The sequence below is a fragment of the Aythya marila genome (assembly GCF_965140915.1).
Source record: "Aythya marila genome assembly, chromosome: Z".
Lineage (NCBI taxonomy): Eukaryota > Metazoa > Chordata > Aves > Anseriformes > Anatidae > Aythya > Aythya marila.
Window position 1 is genome coordinate 56,353,587 of NC_139080.1, and position 18,269 is coordinate 56,371,855.

General features: G+C 41.2%; 1 protein-coding gene across 2 annotated transcripts in view; it reads left to right on the forward strand.

Annotated features, from left to right (window-relative positions):
• The first annotated feature begins 10,870 nt into the window (after positions 1 to 10,870).
• LNPEP (leucyl and cystinyl aminopeptidase) overlaps positions 10,871 to 18,269 on the forward strand; it is a 61,634-nt gene continuing 54,235 nt past the window's right edge. Inside the window, exon 1 of one of the 2 annotated variants that reach the window (XM_082783167.1) lies at positions 10,871 to 11,248. Coding sequence is in view for 1 of the 2 variants with exons in the window: in XM_082783166.1 (XP_082639292.1) it covers positions 11,230 to 11,248 (19 nt within the window). In the remaining variant the exon portion in view is untranslated. The remainder of the gene's footprint in view (positions 11,249 to 18,269) is intronic. The other variant, XM_082783166.1, reaches the window with a different exon arrangement.

An 18,269-nucleotide genomic window follows, 5' to 3' on the forward strand; every position in this document is an offset into this window, starting at 1 on the left:
TTTGTGGTGGAGCTCAGCTGCCCATCAGGGTAAAACCACCACAGAGAAGGAAGTGAATATGATATTGCAGAAGTTTTTGGATGCAGATTGAAAGGGTGAAGAACATAGAGACTAGATTAAAAAAAAAAAAAAAAAAAAAAAAGTTCCCATAAAGAAATGATTTGCTAAAGAGAAGCAGCTCTACAGAAAACACATGACCGCCTGCCACTGCCCTGCTATATGAATTTAGATCATATCATTTCTGCATTTTGCGACCTCCAAAACCTCCCTTCCCCTTCTGTTCAGACTTTACAGTCTATTTAAACTTCCCCTTGAATTTTTTCTCCACAATGCCCTGAAATGGACTCTTCTCACTGGGGTAGCCTGCTAATTTCACTTGGACTAATAATGTCAGAGACTGGGGAAAAAAGAGCATACTGTTTTTCCTCTTTCCCTACACAGCAGGTTCTCAATTTGACTCTTTCCTCTAGATATAAGTACATAGTGTTTTTTTGTTTGCCTGTTTGTTTTTGAATTTTAAAAAGGTGAATTTCAAAATAGGTGACAGAGGTAGTATGCACTATTACACCATGCTTCCTCCCACTCCTTTGCCCCCCAGATCATAGAATCATAGAATCATAGAATATCCTGAGTTGGAAGGGACCCTTAAGGATCATCAAGTCCAACTCTTGACACCGCACAGGTCTACCCAAAAGTTCAGACCATGTGACTAAGTGCACAGTCCAATCTCTTCTTAAATTCAGACAGGCTCGGTGCAGTGACCACTTCCCTGGGGAGCCTGTTCCAGTGTGCAACCACCCTCTCTGTGAAGAACCCCCTCCTGACGTCCAGCCTAAATTTCCCCTGCCTCAGCTTAACCCCGTTCCCGCGGGTCCTGTCACTGGTGTTAATGGAGAAAAGGTCTCCTGCCTCTTGACAACCCCTTGCGAGGAAGTTGTAGATCAGTGAGTAATTGGTAAAAGCTCAGAAGGACAAGTGACTTATTTAAAAACCCATAGCACAGCATTTTAGAGGGCTTCCATTGGTATGTTGCTTTAAAGATTTTTAGCCAACAAAATATCCTGTATACTCTATTCAATTTAGTTAGGAATTAGAGTGTCCTTTGAGTCTTACTTCTAAGATTGCTAGAAATTAATATATTGAGGCTTTCAAAGGAAATAAATTGATTTATTCCTGTGAAACGCTCTTGAGGTATACAGCTGCCTCGCACAATGAAATGCTAAGATCTTGCAGCTAGTTTGTCAAACGTATCTAAGGATTTTACATGCTTCAATATGAATGCCCAACTTGAACGATCCTTTTGCCCCTACACCTACAACTCACTCTGGAAGGTGTGAGGTGCTCTGCCTGTCACTTGACCACAGGGTTGTCTCCAGATGCTTTTCACATTGCTGTATATGGCTCGTCTTCCACATATGGTTTGGCTGAAATGCTTTATTTAATTATATTGTTTTTTTATGCTTTCAGCATAGAAACAGCTTAAATCTTTTTGGACATGGTGCTTAGGGACATGGTTTTGCAAGCACATCTGCTTTTAGCTCATTTATCATTGAGCAATATATAGGCTGGAAAGAGGTGAGAATCAGCTACAGTTCTCTGTCTGCATGTCACTGCTGGAGAAGAGCTCTGCCACTAGCAAGTAAAGGTAGGTAGTTAGTGCAGAAAGTTATAGCCATTCATTACAGCCAGTTCTCATCTATACACCCTGGAGAAAGAAAACTGCTAACAAGGAGAAAAAAGGAGCTGCACCTTGATAGTACCCAATGTGCTGCATTCCCAAAGTAGTTTAGGGTCCCAGAGTTTCACAAATACGACCATATATAGCAGTATTTTACTTCAGATTTAAGCGAAGATGAAAAATTTATAGCCAATTACACCTCCTAATAACCCTGCAGTACAAGGTAGGCAGGATTAAAAAATGTATTACTCACTGTCAGTAAAAGTCTGCTTGTTGACAGTTGTTCCTTCCCCTTAGCCATTGTCAATTTCTTTGATGTTCACTTACAATCAGAGGGTTTGCTACTTGCAAGAGCCAGTTATTGCTCAGTTAGTATTTCTCCATTTCTGTAGTTAATTTGTTCCATGGTACAGTCCATGTTTTCCCTATATCATTTTGCAGGACATAACTGTAGAGTGATATATTTAGCGGTGGTAAACTACTCTCAAGGCTTTGACAAGAAGTATTTATTTTTTTTTTTGGAGAAATGTATAGTTTACTGTAAAAACTCAAAAACAATTCTAGTAAGTGCATGACTTTTCCTGTAAGTTTTTACTATTTATCACTGTCAGCCTTTCCACACTTGAATGTACAAGGCATATGTCAAGGTGGCTCCAATTTCCTAATAGGTGAAGCTTATACGTGTCCTGTAACTCAAATATATTAATCTTCAGATGGTGAAATTTACCAAACAATGAATGGATCTCTAAGACAGTTAGGCAAGTAAAAATATTTCAATATTACCAGAACAAGACAGGTTAAGCTTCTTCTGTAGATATTGTGTTTCTGCCCCACAACTCACTGGTAGATTTCTAAGGGAAAGACTTAAAATAAAGCTGCTATGATGCATCTCACCTTGCTGGTATAAATAAGGTTGTTAGAGGTTTTTTGTTTGTTTGTGTTTTTTTTTTTTTTCCTGCTGTAAGTGACTGAATGGAAAGAAAGCTCTTCTATTCAGCCTGGCAATTATTTTTGGATGGTATTTTATGATGCTTATGGAAACAGCAATTGATGAAAAGATAAAGTTAAGTGCACTCAAATCTCAAACCAACCTACATTTTGTAAAGCCATCACAGCATACATCGAGAGCTCAGAAGCTCCTTTGTGCCTAAATAATTTTCATCTTTCTCCCAGGTTTTTCTTTTTCACTTGGATCTGTAAGCAGCTAACCAATAGAGTTTGTGAGCCTTTTTAGAACGCTTTTAGGAATTCCTTTGCAGAAACCTCTGTGCAATTTAGCCCATGTTTCCAATGCGGCTCAGGTGCTCACTAATGCCACTGAGCTGACTGTCTAGAGGAGGCAGCATGCTCCCACCGCTTCCCAGACCCAGTGACTTGCTCATAGTCAGCTCATATTTCTGCGGGTGCAACTGCTGCTCCTCTCTGCTCTGCTCTGCGAGGGCATGCCCAGAAGCCTCTGGCACAGAAGGAGCCTGTGTGTGCCAATGCTGTTATTTAAATAGCAGTGTCCCTCTGGCACACGCTCATCTCACACAATTTTTTGTTAAAATATGGAAGTGACGTCTCGTCTGCTGGTATGGTGATTTTGTTTTTCTTTTATTATCTTTCCCAAAGAAATGTGACACTATTGTAGTTTGTAGTTTGTCTTATATGGCAGTATCTCTGCTCGAAACATACTGCTGTGTGTCGGTGCTAAGTGATCCCAGGCAGTTGTTGCACAAGCAGCGGGCCACCCCTCACATTGTTAAATGGTGATTACATTACATGTTCCTAGTATTGTATCACCTCACAGCACACTGGCATTTCAAAGTACATATTCTGCATTCCAGCTGGACACCCCACCAAGCGTTGCACTGTTCCAATACTATGAACATCTGGTGGTATTCACCCAGTGTTTTGCAGTATTTCCTCCAGACATGAAAAGTGCTTTAGTAGTTTTAGTTACAGGACAGTCCTACCTGTCTTCTTTTATCCCATTGTCCATTCTTTTGCTCCAAAGCCATTTTTCAGTGCCCAGCCACGGTAGCGCCTGATGAGTGCTAAGGGTTTCCATTACAGTGAGCACAAATGGGCTGCTGCACACACAGCTGAAGTCCTGTGAATTCCCCAGAAATTGGATGGTAAGACACTTAGATGTTACTCTTGGATGTCACCCTCAACTTCATATTTAATTTTTGGTAGATAAGAGACTTGCTGGGTAACCATAACATTCCTGGCAGTATGCCACTTACTGTTTGTTGCTGATGTGTCACTGAAGGCTACAAACTACTGTGGCAAGTTCAAAGCTGACTGTTTTAGGAGAGCATTTTCTATTCACTGTTCCCAGAAGCTTGGTCCAGGGTTCCTGAACCATCACTTAGATTCTCTCCTATGTTTCTCACATTGGTAATGAGGGTGGAGGAAGCAGGATAGAAGGCATGGCCTTTTAATTATGATGGGGACACAGTGCCAGATATGCTTCGGGGATTGTGGGAAGCTAGCTAGGATGTTGCAAGAGCAGACTAGTAATTGCGTATGTGTACTTGCAGGTGGCCATTCCAGGGAATGTAAATCATGATTATTTATTTATCTATTTATTTTGCAGAAGACTGTGGTGGAAATGCAATGTTGCAGTGAGGTATCCCAGTTCACCAAACCATGACAATTAAAATTACTGTGAAATGCAGAGCTCTCTTTCTCCTCTACCTAGCTGGCAGCTGGCAGCTGTGGTGGTGAGATTTTATTCAGTCATAAAGGTGATGATTTTGCACTTGGACAGAAATCACCAGTGTTGGAAAGAACGTAGTCTTGCAATTAGCGTGCAGGTATGTGTCTGTGAATTCCATGGTTTCAGCTGCAGGGAAGATAGCAACCTGTTGATTTCTCCACACCAGGCTGTGGAAAAAACAGATTTCAGTCTGGAAAGTATGGAGTTAATTGCTGAGGTTTTGTAAATCACTGTAAAGCTGCTAAAATCAAATAGAGCTACACCAGTCTAGCCTTTTGTATCAGTAGTGTGGCCCCTTGACACAATCTAAAATATGCACAAAATCTTGAAAACTAGAGTCTAGCTAAAGAGTTTTCAAAAACTGACGCATTTAAAAACATTGCAGTGAAGGATTAAAAGTAGGCAGAGCTTGTGTTAATTTTGAGGGACTGACATTTTACATTATTTGATTCTCATATAAGTTACGTTTTCTTTGTCTTCAAGTCCCATGACAATATCTTGTTTCACTGTATGACTCAGTCTCAATGGAACCACTAACATGAAAGGTGCCAAGTTAAAAAAGGGAGCACCAGTCATTTTATATGAGCATGTGATTTTTGGATATATCTCCTGAGTAAAGCTGAACCACAACATGGCTTTTTTTCTTAGTGGAAGGGCTTGTCAATACTTGAAAGCTGTTCCAGGTTAACTTGTTCAGTACTAGAGTGTCTTAAGTCCACAAAAATCTTTTATGCAGTATTGGTCCTCTGCCAACTGGTAGTTATTCTCTGCCTTCAAAGACAGATGTGGACGGATCATGCATTCCCAACCCATATAAAATTTTGGGTACCTGACAGAACTATCCCTCTGGTAAACCATATGGACTCTTTAGCTATTTGTGTCTGTTCATATCTATACTATCCACTGCTCTGAGCTTATCCTGACCAAGTGGCATGCTGATTTTTAAAACATTTTTTTGTACACTACCCATAATTATCTTTTCCAATTGTTACTACAAGGAGAGTTCACATACCTGTGTGTGAATGTATAGCTTATCTGTTTCCTATTTGTCATTTAGATTGCATTGAATTTCTCTGTAGAAATCTTGTAACTCTACTACTACTCTAATAACCAGAATCTCATAAAATCAGTGTTTCTTATGTATGTGGCTGTAAAACAAATGTATGGAGAGCCTTCTCAATGAATGGGTTGTGGACTATAATGTTACAACAGTAACAGTTGTCTAATAAGTTTCTCATTAAACGATAACTACCATCACCCAGTATGACACAAGCCCCAACAGGCTTCTTGTGTAAATGGACTAAGTCCAATCTATTGCTTAGAATGACTGTTAAGAATAATAAAATAAAATAAAATAAAATAAAATAAAATAAAATAAAATAAAATAAAATAAAATAATTAAAATAAAATAAAATAAAATAGGTAAAAAGCATCAAGTATTGCCTAAGATAGAGAAAATGAAAGGGGCTGTATTAACTTCTGAAATTGTGAAATTGTTTTCACTTTTTATTGAAAAACATAACAGAGTACTTACACTGTATTTAGAAGTAATGTTATCTCTTAATGTTATCTCTATCAACTTGGTGTTACCATATTACTTGTTTTCTGCCTTCTTCAATGATTTGTTTTTAAAGGGACATTGCCAACATATATATGGATATCAGTGAAAGAAATAAAACACCAGCAAAACTCACCTCAGGCAAGGGGAAGGAACTTTAGCTGCTGAATATATACTTAAATCAGAGCTGAAATATATTGGTGTCACTTCCTGCCTCCTTGTTCTCTTGAGCTGCTGCAACTTAGATTAGCATGGGTTAAAAGGTACCAACGGCCTGTGCATCTTTTTTACAGTATTCTGTGATCTCTGTCCTTCAACCTATGTTGTCTGACTTAAAGCTACATTTGCAGTGCAAGTAAAAGCTCTACAGCCTACTACATAATTTAAGACTACGACAGAGAATCACTAAGCGAAATATTTTGCTACTGAAGTTTTATTCTCATTGTTTTCTTACAATTTTCTCTTAGAATCTTCTTCAGATGATTGTAACGGTTTTTACACTCCTGAGAGCTTTGCACAACTGGAACCAAAATAGGGATGTCAAAACTAAGCCTTCCAGAAAAGTATGTACAACAATATGCATGTGTTCTGTAGCAATACCCTGACTGTCCTGCTATCTTCTGTGCTTGTTCCTGCTGTATTGAAGATAAATAAAACATCAACCAGATGCCACAGTCTTCTGTGCTGTATGGACATATCCATCATAAGACAAGTTTTCTATTTTGGGTGATGCAGCAGTCTCATATTTCCTATTTCAACACTTCCATGATTTACATCACTTTGTTTTGTGATACCAGCACAAATATGAATAAACACGTGACATCAAGAGCTAGCTTTACTCTGCTTCTGATAAGTAGCTGATAATTTCACTTTCATTTCATCTTTCTTTTGCAGTTTCCCAGTTTACAGAAGCAGAAAATAACACTAATCATTGCCCAAGGGGTACTTCAAAGATGAGCTCTGAACACGGATCACTTTTTAATTCTGCCATATTATTATGGCTATGAAAAACAGGATACTTAAGCATCCTTTTTATAATTTACTTATTAAGCACCGTAGTTAAAGTTCTCAAAATTCATGACTGTTGCTGTGACTTTATTGCAGTACATGTCAGTCAATGTTGACTTCAATAGGAAAAAAGTCATGCCAATGTCAAGTGTTTTCAAAATTAGCATGGATATATTCTGGCTACATCTCCTACTTTATAAAGCTTCTTTCTCAGGTTTATTACCATTTTCCCCTGAATTAAAAAACAGCTATTTTCAATGCTATAAAATTTCAGTTAGTGATAGATAAGAGGAACTGACAGCCTCCTGAACTGAGCTGAGAAGTGAATTACTGGAAAGGAAGGGCTAAGGCCATACCTGTAGAAAGCTGCAGAACTGAGCTCCAAGGAGGGGATTGGCATAGAAAGCTGTGCAGGTCTGTCAGCTCACCCCAACAGAGGTGGAGAATCTCCTTTCTCTTCTTTGCCTTTCACTTTGAGCAAAGGTTGCTCATCTGCATGTTCCTAAGCCCTCCTTTTTACTAATGCTAGCAAGATTCCTTTCAGGTTCCAATAAAAATCTGTAACTCAGAATTAAGCTACCTACTGATTTGCTGAATTAGTTTTATGCCAAGTTATGGAGTTGGAAGAGTTGAAACAGCCTGCCAAGGGAAATGGCATGTGCCAGAGCTGCTGCAAAGTAAGCAGTGAGAGCATCAGACAGGTGTAGGCAGAGGGGAAGAGCTGAGCAGGGAGAAGGAGGACATCGCCATTTGGGTAAGTGGCAAGCTGTTAGGTCGGCCTAAATTATCATGCTTAATTGTATTCTAATATCATCTAAGAAGAGTCAGCTTTTGAATCATGCTCTGTAGTATTTTGATCACAAAAGTTGGCAAGTCATTTCTGTGTTACTTGGTGGATGTATTAATAATACATGATAATTTCTTGTTAGAACACTTTTTAAAATCAAAAATAAGATGTGAGTCTTTACAGTCTAGAGGTAAGATACAAAAGTTCCAGAAATATTTCATATGGAAGAGAAAAAACAATAGATTTAATTTTATGACCTGGAAGTTTTGATAGTGTTTTGTTTCTTTTTATGACTTAACAGAAACAGTGAAGCAGACAGACCATTTACAGGCAACCTGTCTATACTACAATAAAATGGTCTGATGTGCTAGCCCATGACTCTTCCTCCTGAGAACACACCCAAGATTGGCTCTTGATCTGTATTGTAGCACTGTAATCCATCAAGGCTCTTAATGTGCCACTGTCATTTCTATGTGGCTGTCAAGAATGGAACTGCAAATGGCACTTTGACAAATCCTTCTTCCAGGCCATAGAAAATGCAGTATTTTCTGGGCTCTAAGACAATATACAGTTATGCAATTAAAGCAAATAATTTTGTGAGCAATTGGATTAATTTTGGTTGTCTTTATATCTGTTGATTCATTTCAAGTTCTTGATGGAAGATGTTCTTGCATCTGGTTACTTAAATGCTCCCTGTCTCTTATGTACCTCTATATGCAAAATTATAATTTTTCCTGTGCAAGGATTCTCGGGTGTTTAGTTCATGGTGGAATATTTTTTCTCACTGAGGCACTTAGAGTACTTTCCTCTCTTAGATTTATTTTCATCTAACTGTTAGAAATATCATTGCCTTTGAGATGCTTTCCCTATCATAAATGTGTTGTAGTCAATCAATGGTCTCAAAACTTCTGAAAGAAACACAGAAAGAGGCCAAACTATTCAAAAAGGAGTGTAGATCTAGGAAATATTGCCGATAAACACATAGCAATGACGATTCTTTGGAAGGACCTGCTTATCTCATGTATGAAAACACCTACAGAAATAAATAAATGGATAGATAGATAATAGATAAAGTAGATAAAGCTATTGTCTATTTTGAAAACATAATGCTGTGGATTGCTTGGGGTAATATTCTGAGCAAACACTGGCTACCAACAGCTCTACTTGCTGGAGGTGTGGGAGAGGGTGTCAGAGTTATGCAGTTATGAGTACAGCTATGAAACAATTTCAGCTTTAAACACTAAGCCTCACATTAAGGAGGAAACTAACACATCACCCTGTGGTATCAACCACCTAAGTCAAGGAATAAAGAGAACTGCACCATTTCTGCTCTGGCTTTAGATTGGGGCAATCTTTGCATTTCCACCTGAGGTTGTTGGCCAGATGCTTCACCAGTCCCACGCCTGAGTGTGATCTACCTCTGACATATTTTAAAAAGGCTGGTGAAGTAACTTGCTTGCCTTCGAACCTCTGGAGTCCTTTTAACTGCTCAGCTACAAACCTCTATGTCCCATTACAGCATACAGATCTTGCTGGACACTTTCCACTGTATCAAAGGCACCCGACTGTCTACCTGACACTTGTGCTGTTTGTAGGGCCAGGTCTCTGTTCCTCTGACCAGAAAAATAAACCAGAACAAAGAAGGTCTGAGTCATGTTTCCTGCTGTTTAAAAGCTGAAATATCTCAGACATTGTTTAGGGAAAGCAGGTCTTCAAATATGAGAAAGAGGCAGGCCTGCTAGCAATCCCATGGAAAAGACTCAGCTGAAGACACTGCTGAATGCAGGCTGCCAAACAAGGGTGAAACATAAGCTGTTGCAGACATTTTAAGACTGTACTTAGGGCTTCAAACATTTAAATAAATGTTTTATTCTGTATTTTAGGGAAAAAAAAAAAGAGGCAGCATGGTAATTATTGGTTTAAAGACATAAAAAATAATTTAACATCCTTCACTTTTATAAATTGCTTGTACCATTACTAAACCATAACTAAAAACTGAATTTTACAGTGAAAAGGATCTCTAACTTTGGACATAGATTTTTATCATACTGTAGAAATTCTAGCTTTTTGATTTTAACGGCTCCATCAAAACTGGAGCTTCAGTTCTAATTCTGCTCTAAATGTGCTTACAAAAATTATACTGAAACTTATTCATCTAATACCGGATGGATATGAATAAGAACTATGAAATTACCTCTATACCTAACTTTATCTGTATGAATAGTTCTCACTGTATTCTTTTGAAAATTGATTTTAATAGGAACATCCAGATATGGAAATTTCTGCTCATGACCATGACCTTATTTTGGCTCTTCTGCTTCACAGAGATGTATCATGCTAATTAAGGATTTTGGATTGAGAAAATGAAGAATGGTGAAAGGAAGTGATTGAGAGCTCAAAAAAGTCACCCAGGCCTCTCTGCAGTCTCTGTGTGATACCGTGTAGGATCCCAGCGCTGCAGAGTCAGCTGTGGTCTTATTAATGCTTCGTTAATGTATTTAAATACAGGTCAGGCAGGGTTAGTGCTCAGAAAAGTAGCCTCTCAGGACATTTAAAGCTGTGAAAAGAAATGCTTTGCTGTTTTAAAAGTTTGTTAACATAAAGCCTTTCTTACAAGGAGAGGCTGTTGTGATGTCTTATTACGAGGAGTGTCATGCTGCCGCTGTGAGAGGATCGCAGCGAATGGTCACTGAAACCATACAGCAGCGTGCCTAGCGTTAGGGCTAGCGTTTAACTTTGACCGTGAAATATCTCTAACACCGACTTGGTGCTATCGGGGTGTCAAGGTAGGTAAGTCACCGAGGTGTGGACAAGTGCCTGTACGGGTTTAGGAAGCAGTGAGCACAGGAGTGGTAACCGGGCTCTAGCTCTCGTGTGCCTCAAGCCCTGTCAGAAAAGCTGAGGAAGAAACACAGGGCCAGACTTTGTTTTTATCTATCTATTTATTTATTTATTTATTTATTTTTTGGGGGGCAGAACAAACGGGGGGCCTTTAAATCCCGAGCCGCCGGCCCAAACTCGCCGCCTGGCAGCGCACAAGATGGCACTTTAGGCCGGCAGCAGGGGCCGGGGGCCGGGCGGGCAGGCAGGGAGGCACCGCACCGCACCGCACCCCGGAGGCCTCTTGGCGGCCTGCGCCCCGCAGCCCCCGGCCTCCATCGCAGCCCTCCCGGCCGGCAGGAGGCGGCGGGGCCCCGGGGGGCCGCGGCCTGGGCCTGCCTCGCCGGCGGAGGGGCGGCGCCGGGCGGGGACTGCGGGCGGCCCGGGCTCAGCCGCGCCGGGCAGGGCAGGGCAGGGCAGGGCAGGGCAGGGCAGCGCCCGGCCGCGGAGCGAGCATGCGGCGGCGGCGGGGGGAGGACGGGTGAAGAGCGGCGGCTGCGCCTCCTCCTCCTCCTCCTCTTCCTCCACCCTCCTTCTCCTCCTCCTCCTCCTCCTCCGCTCGTCTCGCCAGGGCTTCGCCGCCGGGGCTGCGGGAGGAGCCGGGCAGGAAGATGGAGCCGTTCCCCAGCGGTGAGTATCGGCGGCCCCTGCCCGCGGCTTGGGACGTGGCTGCGGGGCTTGGTGTTGGCAGGGTGCGGGAGCCGCCTCCTCCTCCTCCTCTTCCTCCTCCTCCTCCTCCTCCTCTTTCTCCTGCTCCGTGCTCGCAGCCTCCCCGGTGCCCTGGGCCCGGAGCGAAGCGGGGGCAGCCCAAGATGGAGCCGAGCATCCGTCCCGCACCTCGGGCGCCGGGCAGAGTTTGTGACAGATCCGGGGGGGAAAAAAAAAAAAAAAAAAAAAGCAAACTCTTCTCAAACTCTTCCCAAATCCACTAAAGCTACAACTTGTGCACCGCATGGTTTGAAACCAGAAGGCTAGCAGCCAGAACTGCGGGGTTATGTTGTCGGTTTAACTAGCAATGTTGGCTCCTTTTCTTTCTTCTTCTCTCTCTCTCTTTTTTTTTTTTTTTTTTTTTTTTTTTTTTTTAACGGCACCTCTGTGTTAGGCGATGTTGTAACTGCAGCTTGTACAAGCAGTTGGTATTTTGTTTTTGTACTTAATCCTGCCTTTCGCTCCCTCGGCTAACTGCAGTCACCGAGTTGTAGCCTACGCTCCCGTAAAGAGCCTCCCTCTCCAATGCACTTGGAGAGGGAATTGTTTTTAAAGTCGTCTTGCTAAGTCTTTCCCCCTTTTTTTTTTTTTTTTTTTTTTTTAAGAGAGGCAGCCATCGTGCTGCTGTGGCTTTAAGGTCTGTTTGTCATAACCCTGTTCCTGCGTTGTGCAACAAAACGCCAGAAAGGTCTGTCTGCGCTTCAGCTGGGGAAATGGAAGTGGTGTCGTGGCCTGAGCACGCAGCTCGAGGGTGCTTTCTGCCCCTGCTGAGAAGTGACGGCCGGGCAGTCATGCACACAGCCTCCTGACTCGGTGCCCTGGAGTGAAAGCTGTGGCCCAGGGGTGCTGGTGACACTGTTGGGGAGAAGACCTGGAGCTGGGCTGGCGTTAGGCAATGAATTTCCTCCAGAAAGCTGCCCCTGCTGGAAGGGGGACTTAAAGAGAATGTGCAAAGATTAGAGCAGAGATGTTGCTTGTTATCTTGATGATCTTTGTGCGTGTTTGGTGCTCAACAGCAGCTGCTGAAATCTGAAGTGGAGGCTTACACTACTTTTTCTTTTTTTGAATGGAGTATTTGTTTCAGGGCTGGTGGTCTGGAAGGCAGATCTGTAGGCATCAAATCTTTCAAGCAGGCTGTGTTGCACAGTAACCGAGAGGTTTTGGGTTTGGTCTTACACGGTAGTAATGAGTTTTTTGTCAATCTGTATGTCGACTTCCTGTGTGAAGTGCTGTGTAAACTCAGAAGGAAAGATGACTATCGCAGGAAGCTGAAAATGTTATGTTTGTGGCTCTTGAGCTCTCCGGGGCTCTTACCTTTGTAAAACAGAAAGAACAGGTTGGATCTTAAGGTTTTCAGGGAGCAGTTTAGTTTTCCTTGCAGAAATTAATACTATTTAATCCCCCTTTTAGAAATTACAAATAGTATTTAGTCTTCCTCCTTTTCTTCTTTGATATCACGTTGTCCCACCTCTTCACTAGTAGCCTAGGTCCAGTCTTGGTTGGTGAGATCTCTGCGCCCTTTCTCTCCTTCCTGGGGGTGTAGGTGGAGGTATGTTTGAGGTCTGTAGCAGTGGAGGGACACCTCATCACAGATCTATTCTTAGGGCCTGGAATAGCTGAATTAGTAAATGTTTCAGGAACATTTGTGTTACTAATAGCATTTTATTTTTGAGCCAAATTCTTCTATTTTAGGTAACTGTTCTTAATTTGAGACTTTTCCAGAAAAGTGAGTAGTTAGTGTAATTAGAAGTGCATGCAAGGCTTCATGTTTGTTGCATGTGAATTTTTTTCTATTTTGTGTGATCTCATATCCCTCTAAATTGGGAACTGCAAAATAGTGAACATAACTCATTAATTCTGACTAGTAACTTGTTACCCAAACTGTTTCACAACAACAAAAAAAAAAGAAGAAAGAAAAAGTGAAATGTTTCCAGTGATAAATGAAATTCTGACTAACAGGGATATGTTATGTAATTTGGGGCATGTCTCTTTTGGACAATACTGCAAAATATTTTGCAAGTCTTTTGTTTTTACTTTTAGGTTATATATATTTCTGAAAGGCTGTTTCACCATTTCCTGTTTAATACCTTAAACTTTAAACTTTTTTTCCCATTTGACATACAAGGAAGACGTAGAAACACTGCAACAGTGTGTTTATCACTTAAGATAGGTGATGTGCAAAATCAAGGAAGTACACAAAGAGTCATTTGTGATGTTATGCTGAAATGCAAACAACAATCACTTTCACTAACTTATTTGAATCATGTTAATCTTTTCACAGCAAATGGCAGCTTTAAATGAAAGCTCATTACATAGCTAAACTGATGAACAAAATAAAAAAAGTTCTCATGGGAATAAGTGCAGAATCCTTTTGCAGAAGGAAAAAAAAAAAAAAAAGCCAAGCAAGGTGGCAAAATAATTTGTGGAAGAAAGTAATTTGCGAAATTTATTTCAGCTTGTTCCTGCCAATGCTGAAATGTTTTCCTTCATTGTGTCAGTAGTGCTAGGAAAAACATACAGGAGATTGCAGGAGCTTGTTCTGTGTGCATAGCCTAAGTATTGGGGTATGCCTAAGTATATGCTTACACCAAACTGTCAATGTTGTATGCTGTTGTGTCATGGACCAGAAGGCCTCTTGTTTGTTTAGGACTTAACAGTACAGGTTAAAGCAAGACTGAACAATATGTTTTAGCAGGATGATAAATAAAAAGTCTAAGATGTCTGTTCTAAGTGCCTTTTTTCTTCCTTGTTCTTACATATCCCAACATTTTGCTTTAATCAAATATTACCAACAAAAAATTTCTGCTTCCATTTATATGTTTCTAAACATGTCTCACATTGTTCAAATCCATGCTGCTAGATGGTGTTTTTCCACAAAGCCATGTTGTAACATCTGTAGCTTATGTTCCTGTGTCAGCTAAGCTAACCTAGAAACCCTTTTCTCAATGAGCTGGTTATTTGTTTACTTCTACTGCACTCCTGTGAAGTCTCTGTCTAGCTTGGAATGCTTGGAAATAGTGAAGTAATTCAGATACAGCCTGTGTAGCTGAGAGAGGTCTTCCCTCTCCTTGCTGCATTACTGTATATACACAGACAGACAATGACGTGCTCTGTTCTGCTGGGACTTCACACTACGAGCTTGGATCTGGATGCATTGTGTTAGCAACATAACTGGGACAGAGTACTCCAGCATCTGTTGTAGAAAGAAAAGTAATTTGATGATCAGAATAAGGAGGGGAGTAGATGAACATATGAAGAGAAAAATAGACTTGAAAGAAATAAATCTGCCTAAAGTGTTTCCTCTTGGAGAGAGTAAACGCTGAGTTGGAAAGGGACTGAAAATTCCTTGCCCTGTTAAAACTATGTCTGAAGATCAGAGCATGAATGTTCAGCATGGGTTGCCTGTTAGTACATTTCTGCTGAGGAGATGGTATTCCACTTGCAAGGTCTCTAATGAGTCAAAACTGTTGAAAGCTTTTGTTGAACTCACTATCTGTTGTCCGGAAAAGTATTCCGGGACTCTTCTTCTGGCATGGTGGTGCACACATACATGTAGTCCAGCAGCTGTTTGATATTTGCAAGGCCACAGGCACGTGTATGAGATAAAAACCCTATAATGACAGCTATAGAAAATGTTGAGAACTACTAAAAGATAGGAAAAAAACACAACTGTTGATCAACTAAACAAGCAGCTAATCAGAACATTTTTTCATATCCTGTGTGCATGTTAATTACCTACTAAAGAAGCCAAAGTTACCTCTATTTAGTGCATGTCTCTTTTTTTAGCGATGAATTCAGCTCAAGCTTTTCTTTTTCTCCCTCACACAGTGATTTAAATCAAGTCCAGTGAATTTCCAACTTAGCTGGACTCTGAAGGACATTTTTGTTCATGATGTAGAATAGCAGAGATCATGTAGAGGAACAAAAATACTAGGTTTTCTTTGAGTGAAAGCAATACTAATCCTTTGGCTATGAGACAAGCTTGGCTGCAGGTACTGCTTAGACTTCCTGCCGGGCAGTAGCTTAACACGAGATCCAATGAATTTTTAAAACACAACAGCATTTTTAAGAGCTGGGTTTTATGTATCTAAATGTTTTAAAGAATCGTATGTACATGCTAATAGCGACATTTTCACTATTTTTGGTACTGCTTTAAATAGTGGAGGTGTGTTGAACTTAGATTGTAAGAACCACAAAAATATTTTGTGCCCTGTAGCCAGGAAGAAAGGAAGTGAACAGATGGAGGCTCTTGAAGGGAACGTGGAGAGAGGGAAGAGCCCTAGAAAACTCATGGAGCTGATCACAGAGGTAGGGATTTCAGGGTAATAGGATGTGCTCTGCTCTGCTTGCCTCCCTGAGGCACAGCTGATGTTTTAACCCATGGTGAGCATTGGCTCATGAAAGAGGCTCAAATAAAATCTCAGTGCCCAGTTTTTTGGTTGGTTGGTTTGGGGTGATGTATGGCTGCGCTGGTTTTCACTGCAACTGCAGACAGGAGTCCTAGTCCCACAGAAATCTGAGATGTCTTGGTGTTTTCTTGTTACTGTGGAAATAGGGTATTTTAGTTTTGATTATTTTTTTTTTTTCCTCCTGAAGTTTCAGTGTTTGGAAGATCCTGTTTTAGTCTTCCTTGTTGAGTGTGGCTGAGTGCAGAGAGCTGTTTTTGGTCTGTAATCACTCTTTGACAAGGAAGGAATCGATTCTGCAAGCACTCAAGTTCTTGTCTGACTGTACATCCGTGTCACAGTGTCGCTGACTTTTAAGGGGAACCACTTGTGGTTAAAGCTAAGAATGTGCCTCGTTTGCTTACTGCTCCGGGGCCAAGCACTGCTGTAGTTTTAAGCCTTCCTTTTGTATAAAATCCGACACTTGAAAACAATTTCTTCTGCTGTAGTAATGAACTGTTAACACATCGATAGTCATTTGTGACTGTTTTTCATGCACGTAAACCAATCTTTCTGGAACAGCCGGGCTTGTATTTGTGGGAGCCCAAAAAGCTTCAGAATCCTTTAAAACCCTCATTGCTTCTAAGCTGAAGCTTCTGCAGGTAAGAGAAAAAGACCAGGAGTAGTTGGCTCTATGAGCTGTCAGTTTTACTATCCAAATTTGTCGCTGACAGGCATATTAATGAGGTCTTGGCACAACTGATTCTCTTTAAGTATGACGATGAGCATGAGTAAAGTGCTATTCTACAAACAACTGGAAAATGATTAAAGGGACCATCACAAAATACACACTGCAGCAAATAAAATGTAAATGTGAGGAAGGTAGGAGCTAAATAATGTTGTTTGAAGTGTGCAAACCTGTTAAACTTTGGGGGAAAAAAAAAATAAAAACAATTCAAGGAAACAGTTTAAATTTTCCTTCACGTCTGTCATGATGCTGTGATGCTACTATGACGGTGGTCTGCATTGCAGTGGTGGGAGCGCTGTTTTTGTTCTGCATTATGTACTCTGATTGAGCTAGCAGGCTCCATCACAGCAACTGACTTGTTGGCAACTCCGTTGATTGATTTGGCAAAAGTTCAGGCTGCTGCTGTGCTGGAGGGATGGTGCCTAGAATAGAAGAGGCTACACTAAATGTCAATATCCTTTATGTTCCTTGTGATATTTCCCCCCCCCCCCCTTTATGTATGTAAAGCAGTGACAGGTATTAATGGGCAGTGTGTGAATGCAGGGAATTATAAGGTAACTTTTCATCTGCAGAAGTAATGGTTGTGGGATTAAGATCAATGAAGGGAAAAAAAACAAACACTTGTGGAGCAGAACTTAAGCCTTAGTTTAAGGGGTTGTGTCATTGACAGGTCTGTGATTTACAAAAATTATTCTACATAAGAAACGGTGGTTAGAAATGTGCTTTGTCTAGAGAGGAACTGAGTTGTGTCCCTCTCCCCCTGTTTCATCTCTTCTTCTCACCTTGTTATTTTCTTCCTTTTTCTTGGCAGCAGTTTGTGTTTTGAAATACGTATAAATCTAGTAATAGTGATGCAGCCAAGGATACCTACATTTCTGGTCAGAGCAACCCAGCATACGCACAAGACTGAAATACCTGCGGGCAGGCATGGATTGTAGATAGGAGCTCTCGCAGGGCTGGCTCTAGAGTGACCCTGCTGGTATTTCTGCAGAAACCTTCCCCAAACCCTGCAGGGCATGTTTATCTGATGCACAGATCGCGCTGGCACTCTGCGCAGTCAGCAGCTCTCCCACCTGCTTTTTCTGTGGTGACACTGAGTGAAAGAGATGATCCCCCGGTACCTTCTGAAAAGCGTCTGATATTTGGGCTGTCTCCTTCCCCGTCGAGGTGGTGGCTGCAATGAAGCTGATTTCAAGCTGACAGTGAGTATGTGACAGCTCTTGGAGCAATTTAGATCTCAGTATTTCTTGAGCTACCATGCAGGCATACTGCCTTTTTTCTCTGTTGGAGTGCTTTGTCTTGTTGTAAAGTAAGTCTGACAGATACTCATTTGCTTCTGACTTACAGGTGTTTTTATGCAGTGTATTGTAGGAGTTACCAAATGTGTATTAAGTAAGAGCAGCAATCCAAAAGGCACATCAGGCTTTCTCGTTTGTTGTTGTTGATGGGTTTTCTTGTTTGTTTTAGACGGTGCTCAGGATGAGAGGGTTTGATAGTTGGAATTTACTGCTTAGGAAAACAAACAAAGCCAACTAAGCAAGCACTGGGCTGCATGCAGCCTTACAGCTTGTCTAACAATCCACTAGCTGCAGAGTTCTCTATTGTATTTCTACTGAACTGCTGATAACCGGCTGAGAAATCTTTTGTAACTTAGCTGTGAACAGCCTGGTATTCATCAGCCATGGCTATATGTAGTCAAGCAGACAGTCTACAGCCCCGAATATGGGAGCTTCAGAAGCTGGAGAAATTTAAGACAGCTTCCAGCGAGTCCCCAGGGCTGGATTGGATGCCTTTTCATTAGATCCCTGTG